Source organism: Ursus maritimus, unplaced genomic scaffold (assembly GCF_017311325.1).
Source record: "Ursus maritimus isolate PB19 unplaced genomic scaffold, ASM1731132v1 scaffold_2, whole genome shotgun sequence".
Taxonomy (NCBI): Eukaryota; Metazoa; Chordata; class Mammalia; order Carnivora; family Ursidae; genus Ursus; species Ursus maritimus.
In genome coordinates this window covers 23,423,429-23,447,431 of record NW_024424452.1, presented here as the reverse complement: position 1 = coordinate 23,447,431, position 24,003 = coordinate 23,423,429, and the positions used below count along the sequence as shown (strand labels likewise).

The window sequence follows — 24,003 nt, the reverse complement described above, 5'->3', positions numbered from 1 at the left end:
TCAAGAGACTAAACCAAATATCTATTCTGCTGGTCTGAGTAAACCAAAGAGCTGACAAAGGAAAATTCTTCTTCATAGAAGAGTTCCAGCTAATAAATGTGGAAGGAGTGATAGAATTAAAATATTGTTTTGCAATCCCTAATGCAATAAGGGATCTGGGAAATGATTTTGCTAAGGCCGCTAAAAAGCATCAGGTCAGTTGTTTCCAAAACATACTGGAATTACCCGAAAAGCTTATAAAACACAATGCCTGAGCCTCATTCACAAAGATTTTAATTTAATTGGTTGAGGGCATGGCCTGCACATGGAGATTTTTCTTAAAGTCCTCCTAGGTGAGTCCCATGGGCAGCCAAGATTAAGAACCGTCATCACACTAAATGTGAGGCCGATGGGAAGCTTTACGAGGGAAGTGGAGTGAGGAGGTGGATCACACTGACCACGCCTGAGTCCCCTGATCAGTCTTAATCAGAAAAGGAAAGACAACCAGATAGCATGTGCTTCCTAGTGTGAGGCACTCTGAGGGACACAGTAGCCTTGAGGTCTCCTGGGCAGTTATCCAAGCTGAATCTGATCAGGCCTCTAGCAGAGACAGACAGGAATACCCAACATAAGGCTTTGGATGTAACCAGCCTGTCATCATTTTACAGAACGTACTCTGACCTTTCCTTCATTTCTCTTCTTTACCTTTCCCAGTTTCCTCTCCTTTCTCTTGTTTAAATCTGCCACGTAAAAGAAATAGGGGAAAAAACCCAAAGCTACTAGAAAGGGGCCATGAATTGATCTTTGACAATGACACAGTGGTATGGGAAAGGGGAAAGGGTACCAGTTCATTTCAGCTCGCTCCTCTGACTTCCTCTGAGGGGCAGGGGTGCTGGCTTTGTATCTGGGTCGGGATAGGTGTCAAACTCCCCAGCTTTCACAGGAGAATGGCAACCTTTGTCATTTGCATCTCTGGTACTCTTTCTTTATCCAGCAACAGAGAGAACTAAAGCTTTGAGATCCAACAGAACAGAAAACTAATCTATTCCTGTCAGCAATTCATACCTGTTAATATGCAATAATTGGTTTCTGGAAAGATCCACAAACTGCTTAATAATGGTTACTTCTGGAAGGGTTAGGAGGAAGATGTACCTTTCACTCCGTACGATGGTTTCTCAACCTCAGCACTATTGATATTTGGGACCATTTTGGGATAATCCTTTGTTGTGGGGGACTATCCTGTGCAGGGCAGATGGTTAGCAGCCTCCTCAGCTTCAATCTACTAGATTCTAATAGCACCCCCTAGTTGTGACCCCCCCCAAAAAATGTTTCCCCACTTTGCCAAATGTCCGTTGAGGGGACAAAATGGCACTGGTTGAGCCACAGTTCTATACTTCTCTGTATTGCTTTTTTTTTTTTAACTATACACAGTTATACACAGTATTAATTATCCAAAAAATTTAACTTAAAAATCAAAAGAAAAGCCTAACTGGGAGAAGCAATAGAGAAAATGATTTAAGACAAAGATGATAAACTAACAGCCAGTAGGCTTAAAACTAGCCTGGTCTGGTCCTCACAATTTTTAGGAAAAAATTTGAATGAGTTATTAAGATGTAAAAATGGATGATTTCTGCATTTCTGATTTCTCTTGAAAAATCAGGTGATCTGCCCATCCTGAGCTCACATTATCAGATGGCACAATATTTGGGAGCTGAGTAGCAGCTGCTTCCTTTAGGTGGGAAAAGAAATCTTCAGCGGCCCCTTCCAGCCCCACCTGAGCCTATTAATGGTTTGGTTTTCAAAGCATCTGAGTCTGAGATTCCTGCTATAAGGGACATGCTGTCGTTACCCGACCATGCATTCTGGGCCATTTATGTTCTTTATACAACATTCTGCCCTTACCTGCCATTGGATCTGCACCTGGAGACAACACGAAAATCAATGGTACACAACAACTGGAATCATTGTAGGACCCCTGGAGGTCAAATGTAGGGGCTTCAATGTACACGTCACCCATGTGTTCAGCAATGAACTCCCGAATGGCTGGAATGATTTTGTCAGGCCGCAAACATCGTAGGATCACCATCCTCTCCAATCCCTTAAGGAACTTCCAAGATCCAGGGAAATTCTCCTCATGGGGCCAAGTGGAGTCATAGATCAACTTCCACTCCTCAGCATTTTGTTCTACATGTTCCATCAGGCCCTTCATTTTCGGCAATGCCGACGCACGAACCACTTCTGCCCATGCCTTCTCAGACAGCCATTCAGGAGCTGGGTTGGGGAAGGGGTTGTCCAGAGCGACACCTCCAGTTAGAAGGAAATACCAAACATCCTCATTAATTTGCTTTTTCTCTTTCATGATGCCGATGGTCAGGAGGAGGGAGAAAAGTAGCTTGTCCTTCTCAAACAGAGAGCGGCAGACATTGTTGTAGATGCTGAGGGTAAAATGTTCAATGATGTACTCAATGCGAAGGTCCAAATCTTCGCTCTTACTGCTGTGGGCCAGGGAATGCACATAGAGGTTTATGAACCATGTTAGGGAGTACTGGTACATGGGCTCAATGTTGGCCAGGTCGGAGATACAGAAGAAGATGGTGGCAGAGTGGACAGCCACTGGCTTGTAGCCCATCCGAGTCTCATCAATCTGTGTTTCTGTTACTGAAGCAATTTCCTGTTTCTCAGAGATCTCTTCAGACAGCATCTTGGAGGAGGACAAAACTTTGATGGCAGTCTCATCCTCGAGGATGTTGCCCTCAGACAGGGAGAGGACCTCCAAGATCTTATCTTCAATTTCTTTTAGCTGCTTCTTGTTCTTGGCACTTTCCACAATCAGCTCGTTCTTCTTCTCTTCCAGTTCTGGCTTCTCCTTGGCAGCCACAATGCCAAGGAGTTGATCTTGGAGACCTAAGGGTGTGATCATGAAGTTGAGGAGGCAGACTTTCACGGCAACTTCAGGGAGGTAATGTGGGTTCCTCAAACGGGTTGTGATATATAACTTAAAATCCCTGGAGTATTCGATGATGTTTTCACCCAGCCTCATGTACTCAACCCCTTGCTGCCTGAATGTGGACTTGAGCAAGATGGGTTCAATAAAGGCATCCAGCTCCTCTCCAACATTTTCTAGTAGGACGGGGGTGCCAAGCTGCAGAGCATTTTCCAGCGTCCTCACGTAGGTGGCATCTGAGAATTTGATGATGGACAGCTTATTTGCTTTCTCCATGTTCTTGACCCACTTATTGGCCTGCCCCTGAGGGTCGATCATTAAGGCCCAGCGTCTGGAATTGGACACAATGATGCCATTGTCAATGGAGAAAGAGTCAATGGGCAGCCCCGCAATCTGCCAGGCACGAATTTTTACAGGATCTCCTAACGTGTTGCTGAGACTGAAGTCACTGGAGACGGGGATGACCTTTTCTTTACACTGGGCCAACCACTGCTTCTGGCACCTCGCCCGATAATCCACAGTAAAGGCCCCCAGGTAAGCCACAGTCCCTGAGGACAACAGCACATCCCCTGTCAGATCAATATACCGGATCTCCAGCTGCCGGGCGGCTTCTGTCCATCTGTCCTTCTCTCCGCCAAGTCCACTGATCAGCTTTTCTGCCCTGATCAGCTTTTGGGAGCAGATTTCAATGTTTTCCTCCAAGGTCTTTTTCTTGGTATTCATCTCTTCAAAGTCATCGTTCAGGGCCTGGAGGCGGTCTTCCACCAGCTTCAGTTCTGCTCGCTTCTGGTTCAGCTTCTGCATCTGTGTGTCTAGCTTCCCCTCGGCCTCCCTCAGCCGCTCCCGTTTGGGAGCCACCACTTTGGCCACGCGATCGTATACCTCCATAGCCCTCACCCATTTGCACAGACCTTCACAGGCAGATGACACATTTTTAATGACAGCTGGCTGGAAATCTGGGTGATCGATGAATCTTTCTCGGATCCGCTTCATGATCGCTGGGGGGATGTTGTCTTTGTCATATGTCTTAAGACTCTCCAAGAATTTCAGATCTCCAAGAATCTTTCTTGAAACTCCCCAGTAATCTTCTATCATTTTACCTGTTTGGAACAAGAAATGCAGATTAGACTACCATTAAGACAATCTGGCTGAGACTTAAAGGCTTGCAATGGTTACTCCTATTTGGGGAAAAGTCCAAGGTCCTGCCAAGGATGTTTCGGGCAGGAAAATACTCTGCATGATACCATAATGATGGCTGCATGTCATTAAATATTTGTCCAAACCGATAAAATCTGCAATACCAAGGGTGAACTCTAATATACACTATGGACTCAGGGTGATAATGATGTGTCAATGTAGGTTCATCAGTTTTAACAAATGTCCCACTCTGGTACAATAATGGGAGATGCTCTGCATGTGCGTGGGTTAGGGGTATATGAGAAATCTCTGTACCCGTCTCTCAATTTTGCCGTGACCTTAAAATTGCTCTAAAAATATAAAATCTAAATAAAATAAAGAAAAATCTAAGCTTCTCACAGTGGTCCAGGAGGCCCACTGAACTCATCCACCTCACCTCTGCCTTGCTTCTTAGACTTCAGTCAGGAAGAACCCTTCTTCAACCCTTCAATGATCTTAAGTGCTTCCTTACTGTGAGCCCTTCACCTAGCCTGTAAATGGCATCTAGCTGGCTCCTAACCAAACTTCAGCTCATTTACAAGTCACCTCCGGGGTCTTTGAGTGGCTCAGTTGGTTAAGCCTCTGACTCTCAGTTTCGGCTCAAGTCATGATCTCATGGGCTGTGATCTCATAAGCTGTGAGATGGAGCCCTGGTCGGGCTCCACACTCAGCAGGGAGTCTCCTTGAGATTTTCTCTCTCCCTCTCCCTCTGCCCCTCCCACTCTCTCTTTCTCTCTCAAATAAATAATCTTTAAAAATAAACATTAAAAAAATAAAAGTCACCTCCACTGAGAGGTTTCCCTAGATTTCCATCACTAAGCTGGGCCGCTCTAACCCTCCCCCAGCATTTTCTTTCATCTCAGCTGCTAGAATGTCCACTCCCTTTACAGTGTTTATGCAACCTGTTTATGCAACCTTTTTTGGTTTCATTTTTATTGTCTGCCTCCCTTAGAACTGTAAGCTTCTGCTGTGTTTACTATAATCTGGCCTAGTGCCTGATACTCAGTTATCAATAAAGACGTATCGAATGAATGTTGCTCCTTGTTCCCAGTCCTAGAGAAGGCAAAGGAGCCACGGGTATGTGTTTTGAATATTCCTTTTCAAGTCTGGGAGGTGGGCTGGATGGTACTCAATCGGTTCTTGTGAGTGAGGCAGTCTCAAGAGAAAGAGCAAAGGGTGGGGAAGCAGCATGCAGGCTTGTAACTATACAAAAGGCCATCCTTGGCCTACCCAGAAACAAAGCAGGGCCCTTATTCTCCTCAGCACCCATCCTGCTGACTAATGATTGAGTGAGCCTCGATCCCATCCCGGGGCTGCACCCCTTTTGTTCACATGCTGGAAACGAGCTGGAAGCTCTTTTGGCTCATAGCACTCTAAACACTTGCCAACCTCAGGCTTATCAAAAAAAGTTATACTTGAGAAATCATATTAAGTACAATAGGTCAGATGTGTCCTGTTTCTAACGCAAGCACAGTAACCAAACAAGTATTTCCCATGAAGGTTTTTGTCTGCATTCAGGAAAATGATCTGCTTCATTTATGTTCGAGGTACCCCAAATGAATTCAATTGCTCTTTTGTTTCATCCTCATGTTCTGGCTAAAATTCTGCAGGATAAATGAATAATACACACCATTAGCTTCAATTTTAAAATAAGAAACGTGAATGCTAGGCCCTGTGCAGATCATCAGTGATCCAAGAAAAGGCCATGCTTTCATACCTTAGCCGTTCTCCACCTTGGCTGCACCTTAGATCTTTCAGGAGCTTAAAAAAAATACAGCTCAGGCTGTACCCAAAACCAATGGAGTAAGAGTCCCCGGAAAGGGAGGCATGGGCTTCAGCATTCTTTATACTCCCTGGGTGATCACCTCTGCATCTTCTTCTTGTGGTTTTTGGCCTGATGCCAATCAGGGAAGAGGAAATGCTAGTCAATGGGAAGCAGAAGCTAGAGGTTTCCGAATGAGGTATCCGGGATTTCTGAGCACTTCAGAAGAAATGGAGGAATAGCAGAACTGTTCCCAGGACAGGAGCACTCTAAAGGCAGGGACTATTACTGAGGCTAGTTTTTAAAGTCCTTGTTCAGTTCCAAGACACTGCTATTAATAATACAAAGTCCTACATCTCATTCAGATTTTAAGGAGAATGAATACTCTACCTATTAATGCTTCTAGGTTCAATGATAGGAGGAGCATTCCTCCCTGTCCTAATCCTCTCTCCCTATTTCTAAGTCTGACTCCTTATCTTCCGCCTACCTCAGTTTCTGCCTCTGCCTTTGCCCCTGTCTCTCTGCCTCTAAGTCTCCATTTCCAGCTCTTCTGTTCCCTCTACCTCTCTCCCTCCTGACCTCTAGATTGGTTTATTATCTCTGCATGCTCATCCAGCTGTCTGTCTCTTTCCATCTCTCTGTAGCTGTCTCATTCTCTGTCTTTCCTTCTCTGGTTACCTCTCAGTTTCTCCCTCTCTCTCTGTTTATCTTTCTCTAGCTCTTTTCTGTTTCTCTCCCCCACAACCAGGCACCACTCTGTCAGTCCTTTCATACACATGACCTTCATTTTTTTTTAAAAGATTTTTATTTATTTATTTGACAGAGATAGAGACAGCCAGAGAGAGAGGGAACACAAGCAGGGGGAGTGGAAGAGGAAGAAGCAGGCTCCTAGCGGAGGAGCCTGATGTAGGGCTCGATCCCATAACGCCGGGATCACGCCCTGAGCCGAAGGCAGACGCTTAACCGCTGTGCCACCCAGGCGCCCCACATGACCTTCATTTTTTAAAAAGATTTTATTTATTTGAGAGAGAGAGCGGCAGAGGGAGAGGAAGAAGCAGACCCTCCCACTGAGCAGAGAGTCCGATGTGATGTGGGGCTCGACCCAGGACCCTGGGATCATGACCTGAGCCAAAGGCAAACATTTAACCAGATGAGCCACCCAGGTGCCCCCCACGACCTTCATTTTTGAAATGATTTGCAGGCAGGGGCCTTGACTAAGCTCAGCCTCACCTAAAGATGCCTGCCTTTGCCCCGACTGATTGAGAGGAGTGAGGAAGGTGAAGGTGCAGGAGAGAACTGTGTGGATGAACATGCAGCTCCTGATACCTCTCTGGTTTCCTCTGAGACTCCAGACCCTGCCCACGGGGTTGGGGCAAGGGAGGAGGGCACAGTACCCCTCCTGCCAGGGAAGAGCAGCCTGTGAAGGCCGCTGGGTGGGGTGGGGGGCCAAAGGGGGTTACCGCTGCCACTGGAGTCCGGCTTCCTCTCTGGTTTCAGCCCTTTCATGACGCAGATGCTCTCCATGACCAGCTTGACAGGGCCAGGTGGGTTCTGCATGGACTTCACCAGTGAGATGTCTGCTGGGTTCAGGGTGTCCAGTGCAGCGAGTGCAGCCTCCAGCGCCGGCATGGCCTCTGCCAGGTCCCCCTCACATTCATCCTGTGGGCAGCACGGGGGTAGAGGGATGAGTGCCTGGTACCCAGCACACCTGGCACTCACTTCATAGAGGAAGCTGGAAGATGCTCTTCCTGCCCTTCCATGTCCTTCCAGGATGGCGCCCCCTCCTGGAGGGCAGCACAGGAGGGTGGCTCTAAGGGTTGAGGGGTAGCAGGGAGGTGCGCACAGGATTTCGGGGTTGTGGTTTTGATGCCTTGGACATTTGAGAATTCACCTGATTTGTGATCTTAAAAAAAAAAAAAAAAGGATCAAGCTTTGGGTTTTAAACAAATTCCCAAGAGATATAAGTAGTGGGTAATTTCATACCCACGGATCAAGGATGGGTGGAGAAGTGGAGTAAACGGTGAAGCCCAGGGGTTGAGTGACAGCTGGGAAGGGGTTAGGGCAAGTTTGGGGAAGAAATAAGGCATGAGGGGTGGGAGAGGGTCAGGGATGGGGTGAGGGTTGGAATGTGTTTAGCTCAGAAATGAGGCAGGCGTAAAGTGAGGGATAAAGTGAAGCTTAGAGATAGGGTGGTGTTTAAGGCAAGAGTTTAAGGATGAGGAATGGGAAGAGAGATTGGAGCTGGGTAGTGAGCTCTAAGAAAAGGAGATGGTGCATGTTTCGTCCATTATTTCTTCATTCAGAGACAAAATTAATACAATGGAATATTATTCAGCCATAAAAAGGAATGAAGTATTGACTCATGTGACAACATGGAAAACCTGCTGAAAGAAGCCAGACACAAAATGCCACCTGCTATAAGATTCCATTGACATGAAATGTGCAGAAAAGGAAAATCCATAGAAGCAGAAAGCGAGTTAGTGGTTATCAAGGGCTGGGGAGGCAGAGCAATGAGGAGTGATTACTCATAGGTTTTTCGTGGGGTGACAAAAATCATCTAGAATTAGTGGTGATAGGTATACATCTCTGTGACTGTACAAAACACCTCTAAAAAGCAACTTAAAAAGGTAAATGTTAATGATATGTGAATTATATCGCAATATATATATTTATTTATTTATTTAATATTTATTTATTTATTTTAGAGAGAGAGGGAGAGACAGAGAGAGAGAGCAGTTGGGAGGGGCAGAGGGAGAGGGCAAGAGAATTTCCAGCAGACTCCCCGCTGAGCGAGGAGCCCTAAGCAGGGCTTGATCTCATGACTCTGAGATCATGACCTGAGCCAAAAGCAAGAATGGGATGCTTAACCGACTGAGCCACCCAGGTGCCCCTCAATATTTTTTTGAAAGAAAGCTTAACATTATAAGACTTTAGAACGGGAAGGGGCCTTATGGATTATTTAGTAGCCAAATTACCAAATCAACAAAACAAAACAAAAACAAAAAATCCCCAAGGTCTCAGGAGGCAAGATGAGTTAGCTCAGGTCACAAAGCTCCAACCTCGGGCCCCTGGTTCCCACTCCCTGACTTCTCTGTCAGTCGCCCAGCCCAACGAGTGGTCACACCGCTACGACTGAAGTGAGGCGTCACAAGAGAACAAGGATTCTTAGACAAAACAGCACGTGTGGAGGTCCACATCCTGCAGGTTTACGGTAGGCAAACACAATAAAGGTGGGTTTCACCTTCTTACGCCTGTGTGTGCACGCATGGGCATGTGCACACGTGTATATATCATGGATCCTTTATTTCAGGTTTTCTGTGTTTTAAATACACTTGCAGGGGCGCCTGGGTGGCACAGCGGTTAAGCGTCTGCCTTCAGCTCAGGGCGTGATCCTGGCGTTATGGGATCGAGCCCCACATCGGGCTCCTCCGCTATGAGCCTGCTTCTTCCTCTCCCACTCCCCCTGCTTGTGTTCCCTCTCTCACTGGCTGTCTCTATCTCTGTCGAATAAATAAATAAAATCTTTAAAAAAATAAAATAAATAAATAAATAAATACACTTGCAGCAAAGTTTTGTTTGGCTTTTTTTTTTTTTAAGATTTTTATTTATTTATTTATTTGACAGAGAGAGAGAGAGAAGCAAGCACAAGCAGGGGGAGTGGCAGGCAGAGGGAGAAGCAGACTCCCCGCGGGGCAGGGAGCCGAGGCAGGGCTCGATCCCAGGACTCTGAGATCATGACTGAGCCGAAGGCAGACACTTAATCGACTGAGCCACCCAGGTGCCCCTTGGCTTTATTATATTAAAACTACACCCCTGCCCCCATGAACCCTGTCAGATGTTCCCAATATCAAAATGGAATGCTCTGCTTTTCAGATGGCAAAAATGGCTCAACCCCAGGGGCAACTCGGTTTGCTCCCTCTTTAGGCCTAGGATAGGTGTCCAAGGGCAAGGCAAGAGGAAACGAATTGAAACCAAAGCTTGCTGTTTCTCACAGTTAGTTTCAGATAGAGTTTGGTGGCAGAAGAGACCAAAGGTGTTGGCTCAGCCACAGCTGTGGATTCTTGGTGGATTTCAATGATCCCAGGTGCCCACAGGTGCCACCAAGAGTTCCATGTTCCTTTCCTATAAGATACCAGACAACTAGTGGCCCACACATGCTTCTTGTACGGCCTGGGTCCCAGCAAGCTTGTTTGTCAAGTGCCTCGAAAAGGCTCTAATTATAATATTATGGGTACAGTGGTTTTCAACCGTGGCTCTGCCTCAGAGTCACTGAAGAACATTTAGGGCATCCTCGTGGTCAGGCCCCACACCCAGAGATTCTGATTCATTCAGTCTGGGTGAGGTCTAGGCACCTGCATTTTTCAAACTCCAAAGGTGGTTCTGACACAGAGCACTGCTGGGAAACTCCAGCTTATACTCTCGGAACACTGACATCAGGCAGGAAGGAACAGACTTCCGTGCCTGGTAGGGGAATGGCTACTTGATGAGAGAAGCACTAACTTAAAATGGTCTTTAAAATGATTATATGACATTTTGGAAAAACATTTGTGAAAGGATGTTAAGGAAATAAAAAAGCATGATGTAAATTGCAATGATAAACTATAATTGCAGTAACATGAAACTATCCACCTGTATAGACAGGGGCCAGAAGGAAACTTGGAAAATATAAAAGGTGTTAAAGCTGAGTTCTTAAGTATTCTTTCATACAAGTTATTACTGTCATCATTTGTTTCTAAGATAAAAAAAAATTACGATAAAAAATGACCCCTGGGGCACCTGCGTGGCTCAGTTGGGTAAGCATCTGACTCTTGGTTTCAACTTAGGTCATGATCTCAGGGTCATGAGATTGAGTCCCCCATTGGGCTCCATGCTCAGCGAGGAGTCTGCTTAAGATTCTCTCTCTCCCTCTCACTCTGCCCCTCTCACCCTCTCTTGATCCCCTTCTCTCCCTCTCTAAAAAAAAAAAAAAAAAGACCCCTGTTGCTCAGCAATGCAAGGAGCACCAGGGCCCTTTGAAAGGTAAGAAGCACAGTGTCCTCTGACGAAACCCAAAAATTCAACTCTGCAGTGGTTCTGGCATCAGTTATCCTCATTAGAGGGAAAAGAAATGATTCATTAGCTTAAAAAGAAATGACCGCTCTAAGCAAATTGTTGTTCTTGGGAAGCAAGTGCTTGGGGCCTCTTTCTCCACCAGTCTCCTCCCCATCCCTGGATGGATTCCACAAGCCTGGCTGAGCCTCTCTGCGGCAGCAGCCACCACACTGGGGGCTCTCCCAGGATATCTCATTTCTATGGGTGGGAGGAGATCGGAGACAATAACAGTCCTTGTGTGGGGAAGGGCTGTAGCTCTGAGAGGTTCGGGGAGGGGTTCTGGTCCCCAGAGAAACTCAAAGCAAGCACAGCCTCTTTTTCCTCCCTGGATGGACCTCACGACTCACCTCCAGGATGTCACTCCTGACACTCTGGAGATGAGATGGCAAAACGTCAGACCCCACCCTTGATACCGAAACCCAAGGCGGCAGTTTATGGCCCAGGAATGGGTGTGGTGGGTTGTCTCCATGTCACCTCCAGCGTCCCTCCTGCTCCAGAGAGTCCCTGTTTGCCCCTGACATTGTGGAGCAGAATCCTGGGTGTGATGGTACCCACATGTGGCAAGAGGCTGCCCTTTATCAAAACGGGCAAGTCCACTTAGTACGAGGTGAAGAACAACAGTTTTAGAGAACGAATGTGTAGTATGTGTGTTGGACACATACTACAAAATTTACATGTTTTTCTCTTACTGTCCCCATTTCATAGATGAGAATACCAAGTTTCCAAAGGGACAGAGCAAATACTGAGTTCTGACGTGCCCAATTCTAGTATAAAACCATGGAAGAATTGCAAATTCATGTGCCTATTAGGGCCAGGCCTGGGATGTGAGTGTGGGAAGTGGGCTGGGTGGGGCTTTGTTGAGCTGGAAGCCACACGGGGCAGCATCTCATCAGTGCTGCTGATGGGTACAACCCAGGAAGACTGGTCCAGTGTTGCCAGAATGCTTGATTTTTTTCTTCCTAAGAAAAACTGAACGTTTAGAATTTTTACTTGAAATCTCTTGATTTTTTTTTAAAGTGGAGGATTATTTCAGATTTTAAAAAAATACTGTGTGTGCCACAGTGTAAATATGCACTCCCGAGGTGCCAGTTTGCCACTTCTGGAATATAGTCAAATGCAAGGACTTCAGAATCAGAGAACTCTAGGTCTGAACCCAGATTCAGTCACTTGGTAGCCACATGACCTTGGACAAGTCATTAAAGTTCTTATACCATGATATCCTTATCTGTAATCTGGGAATGATACTGTGTGCTTTGCAGGACTGTTGGTATGATAATAGGCAATGTAAATCAAGGACGAGAGAACACAGTCTCCATGAGGGAAGGAATTTTGTCTGTCTTGTTCCACTGCCTAGGAAGGTGCCAGCACGACACAGCAAGTGTCCAATAAATATATGTTAAATGAAGGATTACAAGAAACCAGCATGTTGCTGCTAAGTAGTAGCTATTCTTATCATCTTGTCACAGAATGGCAAAACACCCCACTGGCTTTTGGTCCCTGGTGGTCACCATCTTTTATAGTTCCACTGGGCTCCTGGCTGTGCCCCTGGGACTATGGGTGAGCACACCTCTTTTATCCAGGGTATTCACTGTGTGACTCTGAGGCCAGGGATTGGACCCAAGGGAACCTATGAAAGTCCAGGTCTCAGGAGTCACTGGAGAAAAGCCAGTCTGGAAGGCCTGTCATTTTCAAGAAAGTGCCCCATGACTTACTTATCCTAGAAGCCAGACACAAGCTACTTTTCATTCAAGCTCTTTCTTGAAGAATGGTCAAAAAGATTTTCTAATCGCTGAGCAGGGACAAATATCTTGAGCTAAGTGCTAATAGCCTTAGATTCTAAACCCACTAAGAGGCCGTGCAACTCTGAAAAGTCGCTTGGCCATGGAACTTCAGTGTCGTTGATACCTGTCATTCCTAAGTCCAAGGCAGTTGTGATAGTCAAATGGAATTTTTTAAAAGATTTTATTTATTTATTTGATAGAGATAGAGACAGCCAGCGAGAGAGGGAACACAAGCAGGGGGAGTGGGAGAGGAAGAAGCAGGCTCATAGCAGAGGAGCCTGACGTGGGGCTCAATCCCAGAACGCCAGGATCACGCACTGAGCCGAAGGCGGACGCTTAACGACTGAGCCACCCAGGAGCCCCTCAAATGGAATTATGCAATTGAAAATGCTGAGAAATACAAAACATCACAGGAACATTAATCATATTTTCTTCTAATCAGAATGTAGGTGAAGCCCTTCCCAGGGCTATCTAGTCTTTGATATAAGAATCACCTTCAAATGGGGTCTTCTAGGTTCAACATTCTGTCATTTGACAATGATTTATTCCACACCTGTAACAAGCCAGGCACATCTGAGCAAAACCATGATGGAGGTGAAGGAAATAGGGAGGAACAGCTGGTGCAAGGGCCCTGGGGTGCGAGAGTGCCTTTGTACTTCTCTGAGGAATAGTTAGGAGGCCCACGTGGCCAGAGCAGGATGAATGAGGGAAAAGTAATGAGGTGAGGGTTAAATCAGGTTTGGTCTTGTAGGCCTGACTCTGAGTGAGATGGAGAATATTTGGAAAATGGTAATTCTTTCTGGAGAGAGCCAGCTGTCACAGAGACCTACTTCATCACTTACTAGCTACGGGATGCTTGGAAAGTCATCTGTCTTTTTCAAGCCTCACTCTTCTGCAGGAAGGGCCCAACCACACACACCCTGCAGGGCTGTGTTAGGCTCTAGTGAGAGAATGGATAAACCCAGAAAAGTGCTGCTTCCCTCCCTTTTCCTCTTGGCTCTTTATACCTTGATTCCTTGAGCAATGGCAGCGGCAGCATTGGCTTCTTTTTCATCTGCCTGCACCAGAAGTTTCTTGGCATCAGCTTCTCTCGTCTCCTCTTCAATTTTCACCATCATCTTGGCAGTCTCCTCAGACGTCTGGATGAGTTGAGGCTGGAGAGCGGTCAGTTGTACTTGCATTACTGCCACCTAGCAAGAGGGGAGAGCGGGGTCAGCTATGTCAATGCCGAAAATGGCACAGCTGGCGGGAGTTGAAACAATTCTCTGAACTATCATATATGCAGAAAATACTAATGATTATACCATGGTACCGGGTATGCATTTGTTGGCTGGAGTTTCTCTCTTTGATCTTGCAATACTTAATACTTACTGAGTCCGTAGTGTGTGTTGTAAGTTATCAAGCATGGTGCTAGACACTAGACAGAGAATGGTAAACTTAAACATTTTTAAAAAGGTACAGTTTCCTCCATGCTCTTGAGCCTAAATTTTAGTATTGGGGGCAGGGAGAGATGGAATAAGAGCAAGTTAGGGAAAAAACTTACTTTTTGTTTTGTTTTGGTTTTTTTAGTCAGTGAAGAAAACATATACATCCGAGATACCTGGGATAAGAGGAACTTTCAAGGCCACTTTTTCCAAGAGTCTGATGCCCTCTAAAGCATTCCTGCCACGTGGTTTTCTGACCTCTGTTTCAATACCTCTAATGGTAGAGAGCTCTCTACCTCTCAGGAGAGTTGTGCCATTTTTTTAATCCACTGGCCCTGATTCTACCTTCTAAGGCAGCTCAGATGCATACTTGAGGAGGGTTTCACAATATTGCAACCACTGTCCCGAGTAAGCTTATGGGAGAGGCGCAGCATGCTGGCCTGGTTAGGAACACAGGTTCTGGAATTTGCAGAGCTTAGTTTCAGTTTTGGCGGGACCACTTGCACTGGCTACTCACGAGGCTGCATGTATGATTTTGGCAAATCTCCTGGCCTCTCTGCATCATGGTTTCTTTGTACGGAACACAGCCCCTTTATACAGAAAATGATACTGAGGCCCAGGAGGTGAGATAGCACATTGGGGTTCATGATGAACAAAATATCAAAATCTTAAAGAGAGACAGAATCTCATAGGGCTAGGTTGAGCCTGAGGCAAGCAAGGTGAGCTCTGCAAGGATAGGAGTAGATGCTGTCTTTATATAGTGACCTCTTAAAATCTGCACCTGAACAAGGGCCTCACTGCATCCACCTAATCCTGGACCTCTTCATCCCTGTTCTCTTGTGGCAGTGCTCACCTGTGAAGATGCAAACTCCAGTTTCTGCAGACCTGTCAGGTAACGGTTCCTCATCATATCAACCTCTTGCCTCTTGGTATTCAGGAGTGTCTTGAAGGTTAGGATCAATTCGAGGTAGGAGGTGGGGGTGACATAGTTGTGTCTGCGAAGTGTGCTATAATAATCAAGCGACAGGTTCTTCACACTCTCCTGGAAATATTTGCACATGGAGATGACCCTACCAAGGACGCAAGGATGGTTAGGGAGGCCCAACGTCCTCCAGAGAGACCTAGCATAGCTGTGGCTACAGACATGAGAATGTGAGAAGGTGCACGCTGACTATGGCCTAGTAGAGTCCCAAATTTTCAAAGACAGGTCAATAGAGCTCTGAGAAGTTTTGGAGAGGTGTATATTCTTACTAGAATGATTTTTAAGCAAGTAATTTCTATTTCTGATGGCTTTGGTGAATCACTAGAGCTTAAGCAGGAGCTCTTAATCTTTGGCAGTCTGGTGAAGTCTCCGAATTTTGCAGAATAAAGCTTTAAAATGCATAAAGCAAAATACATTGGATTAAAATAGGAAACAATTATGTTGAAATCATTTTCAAAATATTTTAAAAACCAAATTTGTGATATGTCAGGGGTCAGCAAACTTTTTCTGGAAAGGGCCAAATAGTAAAAATCAATGGTACACATGGTTGAACAGTGGTAACTACTCAAGTCTGCTGTTGTATGGGAGAAAAATGGCATGGCTATGTTCCAGTAAAACTTTATTTATAAAAATAAGCTGTACATCGGAAACCGGGGATGTACTGTACGGTGACTAACATAATATAATAAAAAAACATTAAAATAAAAAAAACCAACAAGCTGTGAACTGGACTTGGCCAGTGGCTCATGCTTTGCTGACTTCTACATTAAATAACAAGATTCGGCAACAGGTCTAAAACCTACCACAACTTGGAAGAGAATGATATACTGACATATCTATGATGACTGAGTGGGTTATTAAAAAAACACACACAACTGTGATTCCTCTTGGTAACAAGTCCTGTTAATCCTACTGGGATTTACTGCCTACATTCATTATTGAAAGAAATTCAAAATACCAGTTGGATGTCAGTGAAAAAGAACACATAATTTTTCTCCGTTCACATTAACTGATCCTCTGAATTCTGTTCATGAGCCTATGGACTCAAGCTAAGGGTCTTCTGGCTGAGAGCATAAAGTTCAAAGTTCTTAAAATGGAATTTATAGCCATTAATATTCTGACCCCTACCTACTTCTTCATTTTCCATTCATTCATTTAATAAACAGTAACTGAATTACTATGTACCAGGCACCTGCTAGACACTAAGGATATAGAGTCAGACAAAGCAGATGACACTGCCTTCATGGGGCACACAGGAAGGCCAACATTCTTAATCGCTTCCTTTACTCTAGCTAAAATTAAGCGTGTTTTGGGGGTTGTTTTTGTATATCTGTGCTTTATACATAAAAGACTACTTTTTTTTCCATCCTCATAATAGCCAATTTTCATCCCCTTGGCACCAATGTCACCCCTACTGAGAATGTATGTTCTAAAACCATTGAAATAGCTATATTATTAGAGCTAGATTCTTATAGCTATGACAACAGTGCATCTCCAGGACAATTCTAAACAACAAAATTTCATTTTTTTTTCAGCAAAGGTGTTTTATTAAATATCTAACTAAATGTGATTTTCTATACAGAAATTGAGAAATCTTAAAACAATAATAACAATACAGCCAATATCTGGATTTCCAATTTGGAATATTTGGTTAGGATACTAAAATGCAGCTAATGCTTACTCTGTCCGAATATTGTCATCAAGCTCCACATCTTCTAGAAATTTGTTGGCTACCAACTCCAGGGCATCTGTGGGCCAGGACTGGAACCAATCAATTGTACAGCAATTGATTAGTGAAGGAAACATCCGCAGGCGGTTCCGGAAGGCATCCCCAATTGGGCTCATGGCTAATGAAAAGCAGACTTGGTTAGTTTCCTTCCTCCAAGGCAAGGAGGCAGGCAGTTCTTTCCAAGGATTCTGGTGGGTAAGAGGTTGGTTTCCTGTTGGTACTCCAGGGGAGTAACAGGAATAGTTATGATGAATGCCTGGGAAGCACAGGGGAATCATAGGATATTTTCATCCAACTTTGTGATGGGAATTCAGTATATTATAATAGCCTTCTGACTGGTCTCCCGTGCCCATTGTTCTCCTTTCCAGATCTTTTGCATCACTTAGCCAGCATGGTTTGTGCCCTTTGATCCTCTTGCTTTGACCCTTATGTGCTGACTCAGACATAAAAGAGCCACAGATGCCCCATACATAGTTACTTATGGAAGTTGAGTGGGGGCCATCAGCTTGTTTCGACCCCATCTCCATCCAAGCACAAATTTTGGCTAAATCCCATACATTTTTTATTTAGGCTCAATGTGGTAGGAGGAAGCATGGTGCGCAGGTGGAAGTATGAGGAGGTCATTGCGGCTAAAGAACAGAGGGAGAACGGGAAGCTTGGTTTGAGAGGAGAGTGGAGAGAATAAAGGGGACAGTATGGCAAGTGACCTTATAAAACCATAGATTAGGAATTTTGGCATTTATCCTGATAGAAAACATATTAAATGTGTACGTGTATGTGTGTGTGTGTGTATGTGTATACACAATGATCACATTTGCAATACATGCAAAAAAAAAAAAAACCCCATCCTGAGTCAATGGAACAGAAAGGTATGGAATGGACAAGAGTGGGCATAGAGAGAATAGTTAGAAGGTTGCAGAGGTGAGGCTGGGCAAGATGATGGCAATTTAGCTAATGCAAAGGTGGTGGGGATGGACATAAATGGGTGGTTATAAGAGAAAGCAAGGAAGTAAAAATTGACCGGACATGGTAACATGAGAGAAAAGTATTAAATATCACCACTAGGTTTCTGGATAGATTGGGGATGTCATTCACAGAGAGAAGAACTCCAGACGTGAGGCCACCAGGGTAATGCACTAAAAGGAAGGAGAAGGTTCAGAGGAGAATTTAGAGAATTGAGGAGAGTATGGGGGGATGGGCTAGATGGGTTATGGGTATTAAGGAGGGCACTTGTGATGAGCACTGGGTGTTGTTCTACTCCAGAAACCAATATTGCACTGTATGTTAACTAGGTAAAATTAAAAAAAAAAAAAAAAAGGGCGCCTGGGTGGCTCAGTCTGTTAGTCATACAACTCTTGATATTAGCCCAGGTCATGATCTCAGGGTCATGAGATGGAGCCCTGCTTTGGGTGCAGTACTCAGTGAGGAGTCTGCTGTAGATTCTCTCTCTCCTTCTCTATCTGCCCCTCTTCCTGCTCTCTCCCTCCCTCTCTGGAATGGATAAATGAATCTTAAAAAAAAAAAAAGAATTGAGAAGAGTGGAATAGTTTTAAAATAGTGGTTTAGGGGAGGGTCATTTTCCACAGGAATTCAGGCATAAACCCCTGGATGAGTGCCATGGCTAGATCTATCCTTGGACCACTGTAAGAGGACTGAGTTTAGGGTTTAAGGCACTCCAGAGGAAAGGGACAGACTGAGTTTGCTTCTTCTTACCAAGGACAATGTGAAGGTTCTTCTTCACCCTGTCAATAAAGTAGTTATACATAGAAAGAGGAGTGACTTCGATCTTCTCGCCTTCTGTTCTGGCTGCCATTTGCATTTTCTCTACAAGGTCAGCCTTCTCGTCAGCTGGGAAGATGTTGGGCACGTCCCCTGTATTCAGAAGCATGTTGATGTCCTCGATGTAAGATTCGTCCTTGATCTGGTTATCAGCAAAGAGGAACACGGTACTCTTGGTGGCCACTCCAACCTGCAGCATGATCTTTTTCAGGTCCTCCCGCCAGTCATGGCTTGAGTAGTTCTTGGTGATCTCAATCTGGTACAGCTCATATGAGTTCATGAATGTGGACAGTTTGCTGGCACTCTGCCGCCCACTGCCCCCGATGCCCACCAGGAGCAAGTGGCCTTTGTCCTGCTTCAGGACCCTGCAGATCCTGGAGATGTGCTCAATGGCAAACCTGAACATGACCAAGGACATGGGGGCCTTGCTGATATTGTTGAACTCCTCCAGGTAGTACTCCATGACCACTGTGAGCTGTTTCAGGTCAGTGATTTCATCATAGATTTTTTGGTCACTTTCTGGCTTGAAGAAATCTCCAAAGAAGAGGCTACGGATATTATCATCAACAATCTTTCCGGTGGGTGACAGGTGAATAAGGACCTGTGGGAAAGATAAATCTCAGCCAGGCACTCCACCAATGGCCCAACCAAGATGGCAGTGGGAGGTATAGAGGGAGGGAACAAGAGATATGCTTGTTTCCTCTGAACATATTCTCCAAAGTGAGGGTTCATTAATAATTTTTTTTTAATAACTTAGTATTTGGATCTGATGGGTGTAAAGACTATGATGAAAGGGCATTACAGAAAAAAAGCATGAAAGTCAGAGTCAATCTGTTTGCCAAATGGTTAAAATGTCGGTGGTCAGACTGTGAGATCCTAGTGGTGGTCCAAGGATGGTACCAATTTTTTTATGTGTTTGCTCCTTCACCAAACAAAGGTACAGGTGCTACCCATGGTCCCCACTCTGTGGCTAGAGTAGGAATGTTCTAGATGCTTTCTCTTCCTGATATTAGAACCTGGTAGTGCTTCTGCACTGGGCCTCTGAATGCAACATGAAACACCTGCAATTTTTCTGTGGAGAAATCACAGCTTCTTAAAAATAGAGGTACAACTAGATGATGTAAACACATAGGCTTAAAACAACTTTTCTTACATCAAAGGGGGAAAGAAAGTATTTACAAATGGGAAACATGGCACTCTTCTACTTGGGCTTTACCAGGGCCTCAATCAAACCATAAAAATTTCACAGTTCATTTCTCAACTCACAAATTAATTAACCTTAAAAATGTATTTTAAGTTAATTATAAACAATTACATCAGATCATAAACCACTTTGAATGGATACAAATGTATATGTTATCAAGGAAGTGAAACAAAATTGGGCCAAGTATAATATCATCAAATCAAGTGACTAGATGACTCAATCCCATTTCCTGAGATTCAGAAAGCAGAGGTTTGAGTCTCCGCTAGGAAGGAAACTTGAAATCTGAGGCTAACATAGTTAAATATTTGGGACCATTTCTGAGGCCAAATGCTCATAGGATCTGGCTTACCTTCTCCATTGTCTGCTTGAAGCAATTGGATGTGGTTTCCTTTACTATGTTGAAGAAGACCTGTCTGTCCTCATGGTCAATCAGACGGTCATAGAAGACCCGATAAACCTCATGGATCCAAAGCCGGATAAATTTTTCCACATCCTGAAAATCCATAGTTAATTATTTGTATGAATGGAAGGTGGTACCTGAGGTGACAGCTCTCTTTCTAAATCCTGGGGTTGATTGAGTTATATTAAACAAGATAATGTTTATAAAATACTTAGCACAATCCCTAGCAGCGATAAATGCTTAATAAAATTTAGCTATTACTATTATACTGTTTATTCCATGTAGCCAAGGATATTGCTGAATGAACTCGATAACAGAAATGATAGTGTCTGACCTGTAGGTGGGTGTGAGGGCAGAGCAGTACCCCTTGGATAACCCGTGAAAAGTCTCGTAAGTTAAAGACGTAATGAGACTTGGAGGGAGTTGGCAAGAAATTCTCCACTGCGGCTTTATAGATTGTCATAGTAGCTTGTACCAGCATCTTTCCATACCTTGGGAGGAAGGGAACGGCAGATTCATCAAGAAGGGGCCAGAACTGAGGATCGGGGCCAATACTGTGGGAGACACAGGAACCTCTTACCTTAAGAACATCACGTCAAATCCTTTCCCAAAGTGCCAGTCAGCAATTGAACTGAAAATCTTGGTTAAAATGTCATCCTCAAAGGCATTGATGGAAAGAATATTTAGATGGCGAGTGAATCGTCCTGGAAAACACACACATTCACACCTAGCCCCTGGGCCTTGTGATCCTGGGATATGAAAGAGTATGTTTTCCTCTGCCTTATTGTTCTAGAGCTGGGCTATCCAATATGACAGCCTCTAACCACATATGGCTATTTAGACCTACTTAATATTAAATTAAAAAATAATTTCCTTAGTCTCACTAGCCACATTTCAAGTGCACAAGAGTATCAGGTGGCTAGTGGCTAGCTGTTGTATCACATAATGCAAATATAGAACATCTCCATGATTGCAGAAATCCTATTAACGGCACTTAACTAGTGTTCGAGATTGTTTTTAAAAGTGAAGGCAATATGTGATCATTGTAAAATAGTCAATTCAGAAATACTTTTATAGAAAGTGAGCATCATCTTTGACTTACCTCGCACATACCAAATCCATTCTTCCCCCAATTAACTACTGTTAATTTGGTATCCTTACATATCTACCTATATCTAACTTTACCTACCTGTCTAATGTTAGATCTCTCTCTCTATATATATTTATATTTATATATATCAGCTTTATTAAGATATAATTCACATACTATACAATTCACCCATTTAAAGTACACAATTCAATCATTTTTTAATATTTTAATTGTGAAACCAACACCACAATCAATTTTAGAACATTTTAATCACCTTAGAAAGAAATTTTGTACCCATTAGCAGTCATTCTCCATTTCCTTAGAGCCCTTGGCAACGAATAACCTATTTTCTTTTTCTATAAATTTGTTTGCATATCTGTTTTTAAAAAGCATTTTATTATGTAAAAAAAAAAAAAACAAAACCCAGAGAAAAACAAATATAAAGTTTGGTGAATCATCATAAGGTCAACACCCTTCCGTCTACCGTCCAAGTCAAAAAATAAAGCTTTCCCAACTCTTCGTAGATGCCCCTCCACATATCCCATCCCAATCATAGCCTTCTGTCTCTCTCCAAAGGTTACTATTATCCTGACTTTTATAGTAATTGGCTGTCTTGCATTTCTTTTATCAACCAAGTGTTCATTCCTGCAAACCAGAGTTTAATCCTCCCAATTAAAAAAAAAAACTTGGTAAGTCTTTTAAGTCCTTTTTAATCTATAGGTTGCCTTTCCATCCCTTTCTTTCATTTTTTTGTCTGATGAGTATCTGGGCTGTTTGATCTGTAGAGTTTCCACAGTTAGGATTTTGCTGATTGCATACCCATGGTGCAGTTAATTCTATTCCTCTGTTCTTATATGTATTTCATAGTAATTTGCAGCTGGATTTAGAGATTTGATCAGACTCAGATTCCATCTCTGGCCAGATGGTAGGTGATAGTATATTCTTTCATTAGAGACATAATGTTATCTCTCCTTTTGTGATGTTGGTAGCTACAGATGCTCAATGGCTAGTTCCATTAATTCACTCATTAGGGTAAAATGGTGATATTCTGATTCTATCATCTCTTTTTCATATATTAGCTGGAATATTTTTATAAAGAGACATTTCCCCTCATCTAGGATTTACTTATACAATGGTACATTTCATATAAAAAAGTCAGGATAAATGTTTGATTCTTTCCATTTATCAGTTTTCAAGATAATAAACTGGTTCCTTACCATCCTCTGAAAATGACCAACTATCATTGTTATAATAGACTAATGGATTTAAGTATATTTTGATAAATTTCAATCCATTAAAATTGCTATCATTGCTGAAGCTCAAATTTTCCCATCTTTGGCCAGTGAGGGCCTCCTTATGTTGCCAACCGAGTCCTGTTGACATGACCATTTAATCTTTGAAAGCTTTCTCATTATCTGGTATGTCAAGAAGTTACAAGTTCATCTGGTATATTTTCTGCTCTAGATATGCTGTGGTTCCTTTTAGTAGGAAATTGGATTTCAAAATAATCTGGGTGCTAGGCATGCTCAGTGTTAATGAGTTGTTTATCATTTCCTAGACCTAGTACATCATGAGTTATTACTGATATTTCTAATTTAGGACTACAGGGCTTTCACTTAATTTCATCTATGTTACATCTTGATCTCCTTTCTTTCATACTGAGACTCCTGGTTCTCAAGGACACAAGGGTCAGTGGAAAGAGAAAATTCCACAATAACTTGTTTGTATAATCCTACTTTGCACAAAGCTCTTAGAATAAGAATATAGGACCCCTACCAATTATGATAACTGAAAACAGTTTAGAACTTTTTGTACTTGCTAATCTAATCTCCCCTGCATTTTCAATTGTTCTGTATCTACAACACTGGGTCTTATAGCCTTTACATATTATAATCTCTCCCAGGTAGTCTTAGTTCAACAAATAACCATGTAGTCAATGCTTACTACGAGTTGTTCTATCTTTTTACAGTCTTTTGATAATGTGAAACCCATTTTCTAGTAGGTTCCCAAGAAAGGGCTTGTGGAAATAAATCTGACTTCTTGCATTCTGGTAACAGTTTTCCTTTTATATCTGAAAGTCAGCTTTACTGGCTATAAAATCCTTGACTCTCATTTTATTTCCTTGAGTATCTTAAATATGTCATTTCATTTTCTTCTGGCATAAAGCATTGTGGTTGAACAGTTTTAAAATGATTTAATTTTATTTCTCTTAAAAGTCATGTACTGTTTTGTGCCTAGATGCCCAGAAGACTTTTTCCTTTTCTTTAAAGTCCAGCAATTTTACTAGTACATGTCTTGGTAGTGATCATTTTTGAGTCTGTATTCTTAGGTACACAATGGATCAAATAAGATCATCCTGTCCATTATCCCTTATTGAAAATTTTATAGGTAAGAAAGCTAAATGTCAGAGGGGAGAGTGAGGTCAAAGAATCTTAAGTCTAGAAATGGTATTAAGCTTCTTAAGCAAGGATGTATCTCAGAATTAAAACACAGATCCTGGAAGAATCCAGTTGCACCTGAAGCAAATGCATTCCTGAACTGTTAGATGATGGGGGGAACTCTTATTTGGGTTTTTTTGTTGTTGTTGTTCAGCCACTTTGGGTTAGTTGTTCTATCTTTGGCTATCTGAAGAACTGTAAAAAACAGAACAGGTGAATCCATC

General features: G+C 43.3%; 1 protein-coding gene across 1 annotated transcript in view; it reads right to left on the bottom strand.

The window, feature by feature from the left end:
* The window catches only part of DNAH3 (dynein axonemal heavy chain 3), a 168,217-nt gene that overhangs the window by 21,006 nt on the left and 123,208 nt on the right, over window positions 1–24,003 (bottom strand). The window contains exons 48-56 of the mRNA XM_040635247.1: window positions 20,832–20,955; window positions 20,586–20,742; window positions 20,201–20,344; window positions 18,582–19,248; window positions 16,821–16,986; window positions 15,011–15,227; window positions 13,741–13,923; window positions 7,322–7,520; window positions 1,882–4,023 (exon numbers count right to left, since the gene is read on the bottom strand). Of these exons, the coding sequence (XP_040491181.1) occupies window positions 1,882–4,023; window positions 7,322–7,520; window positions 13,741–13,923; window positions 15,011–15,227; window positions 16,821–16,986; window positions 18,582–19,248; window positions 20,201–20,344; window positions 20,586–20,742; window positions 20,832–20,955 (3,999 nt within the window). The remainder of the gene's footprint in view (window positions 1–1,881; window positions 4,024–7,321; window positions 7,521–13,740; window positions 13,924–15,010; window positions 15,228–16,820; window positions 16,987–18,581; window positions 19,249–20,200; window positions 20,345–20,585; window positions 20,743–20,831; window positions 20,956–24,003) is intronic.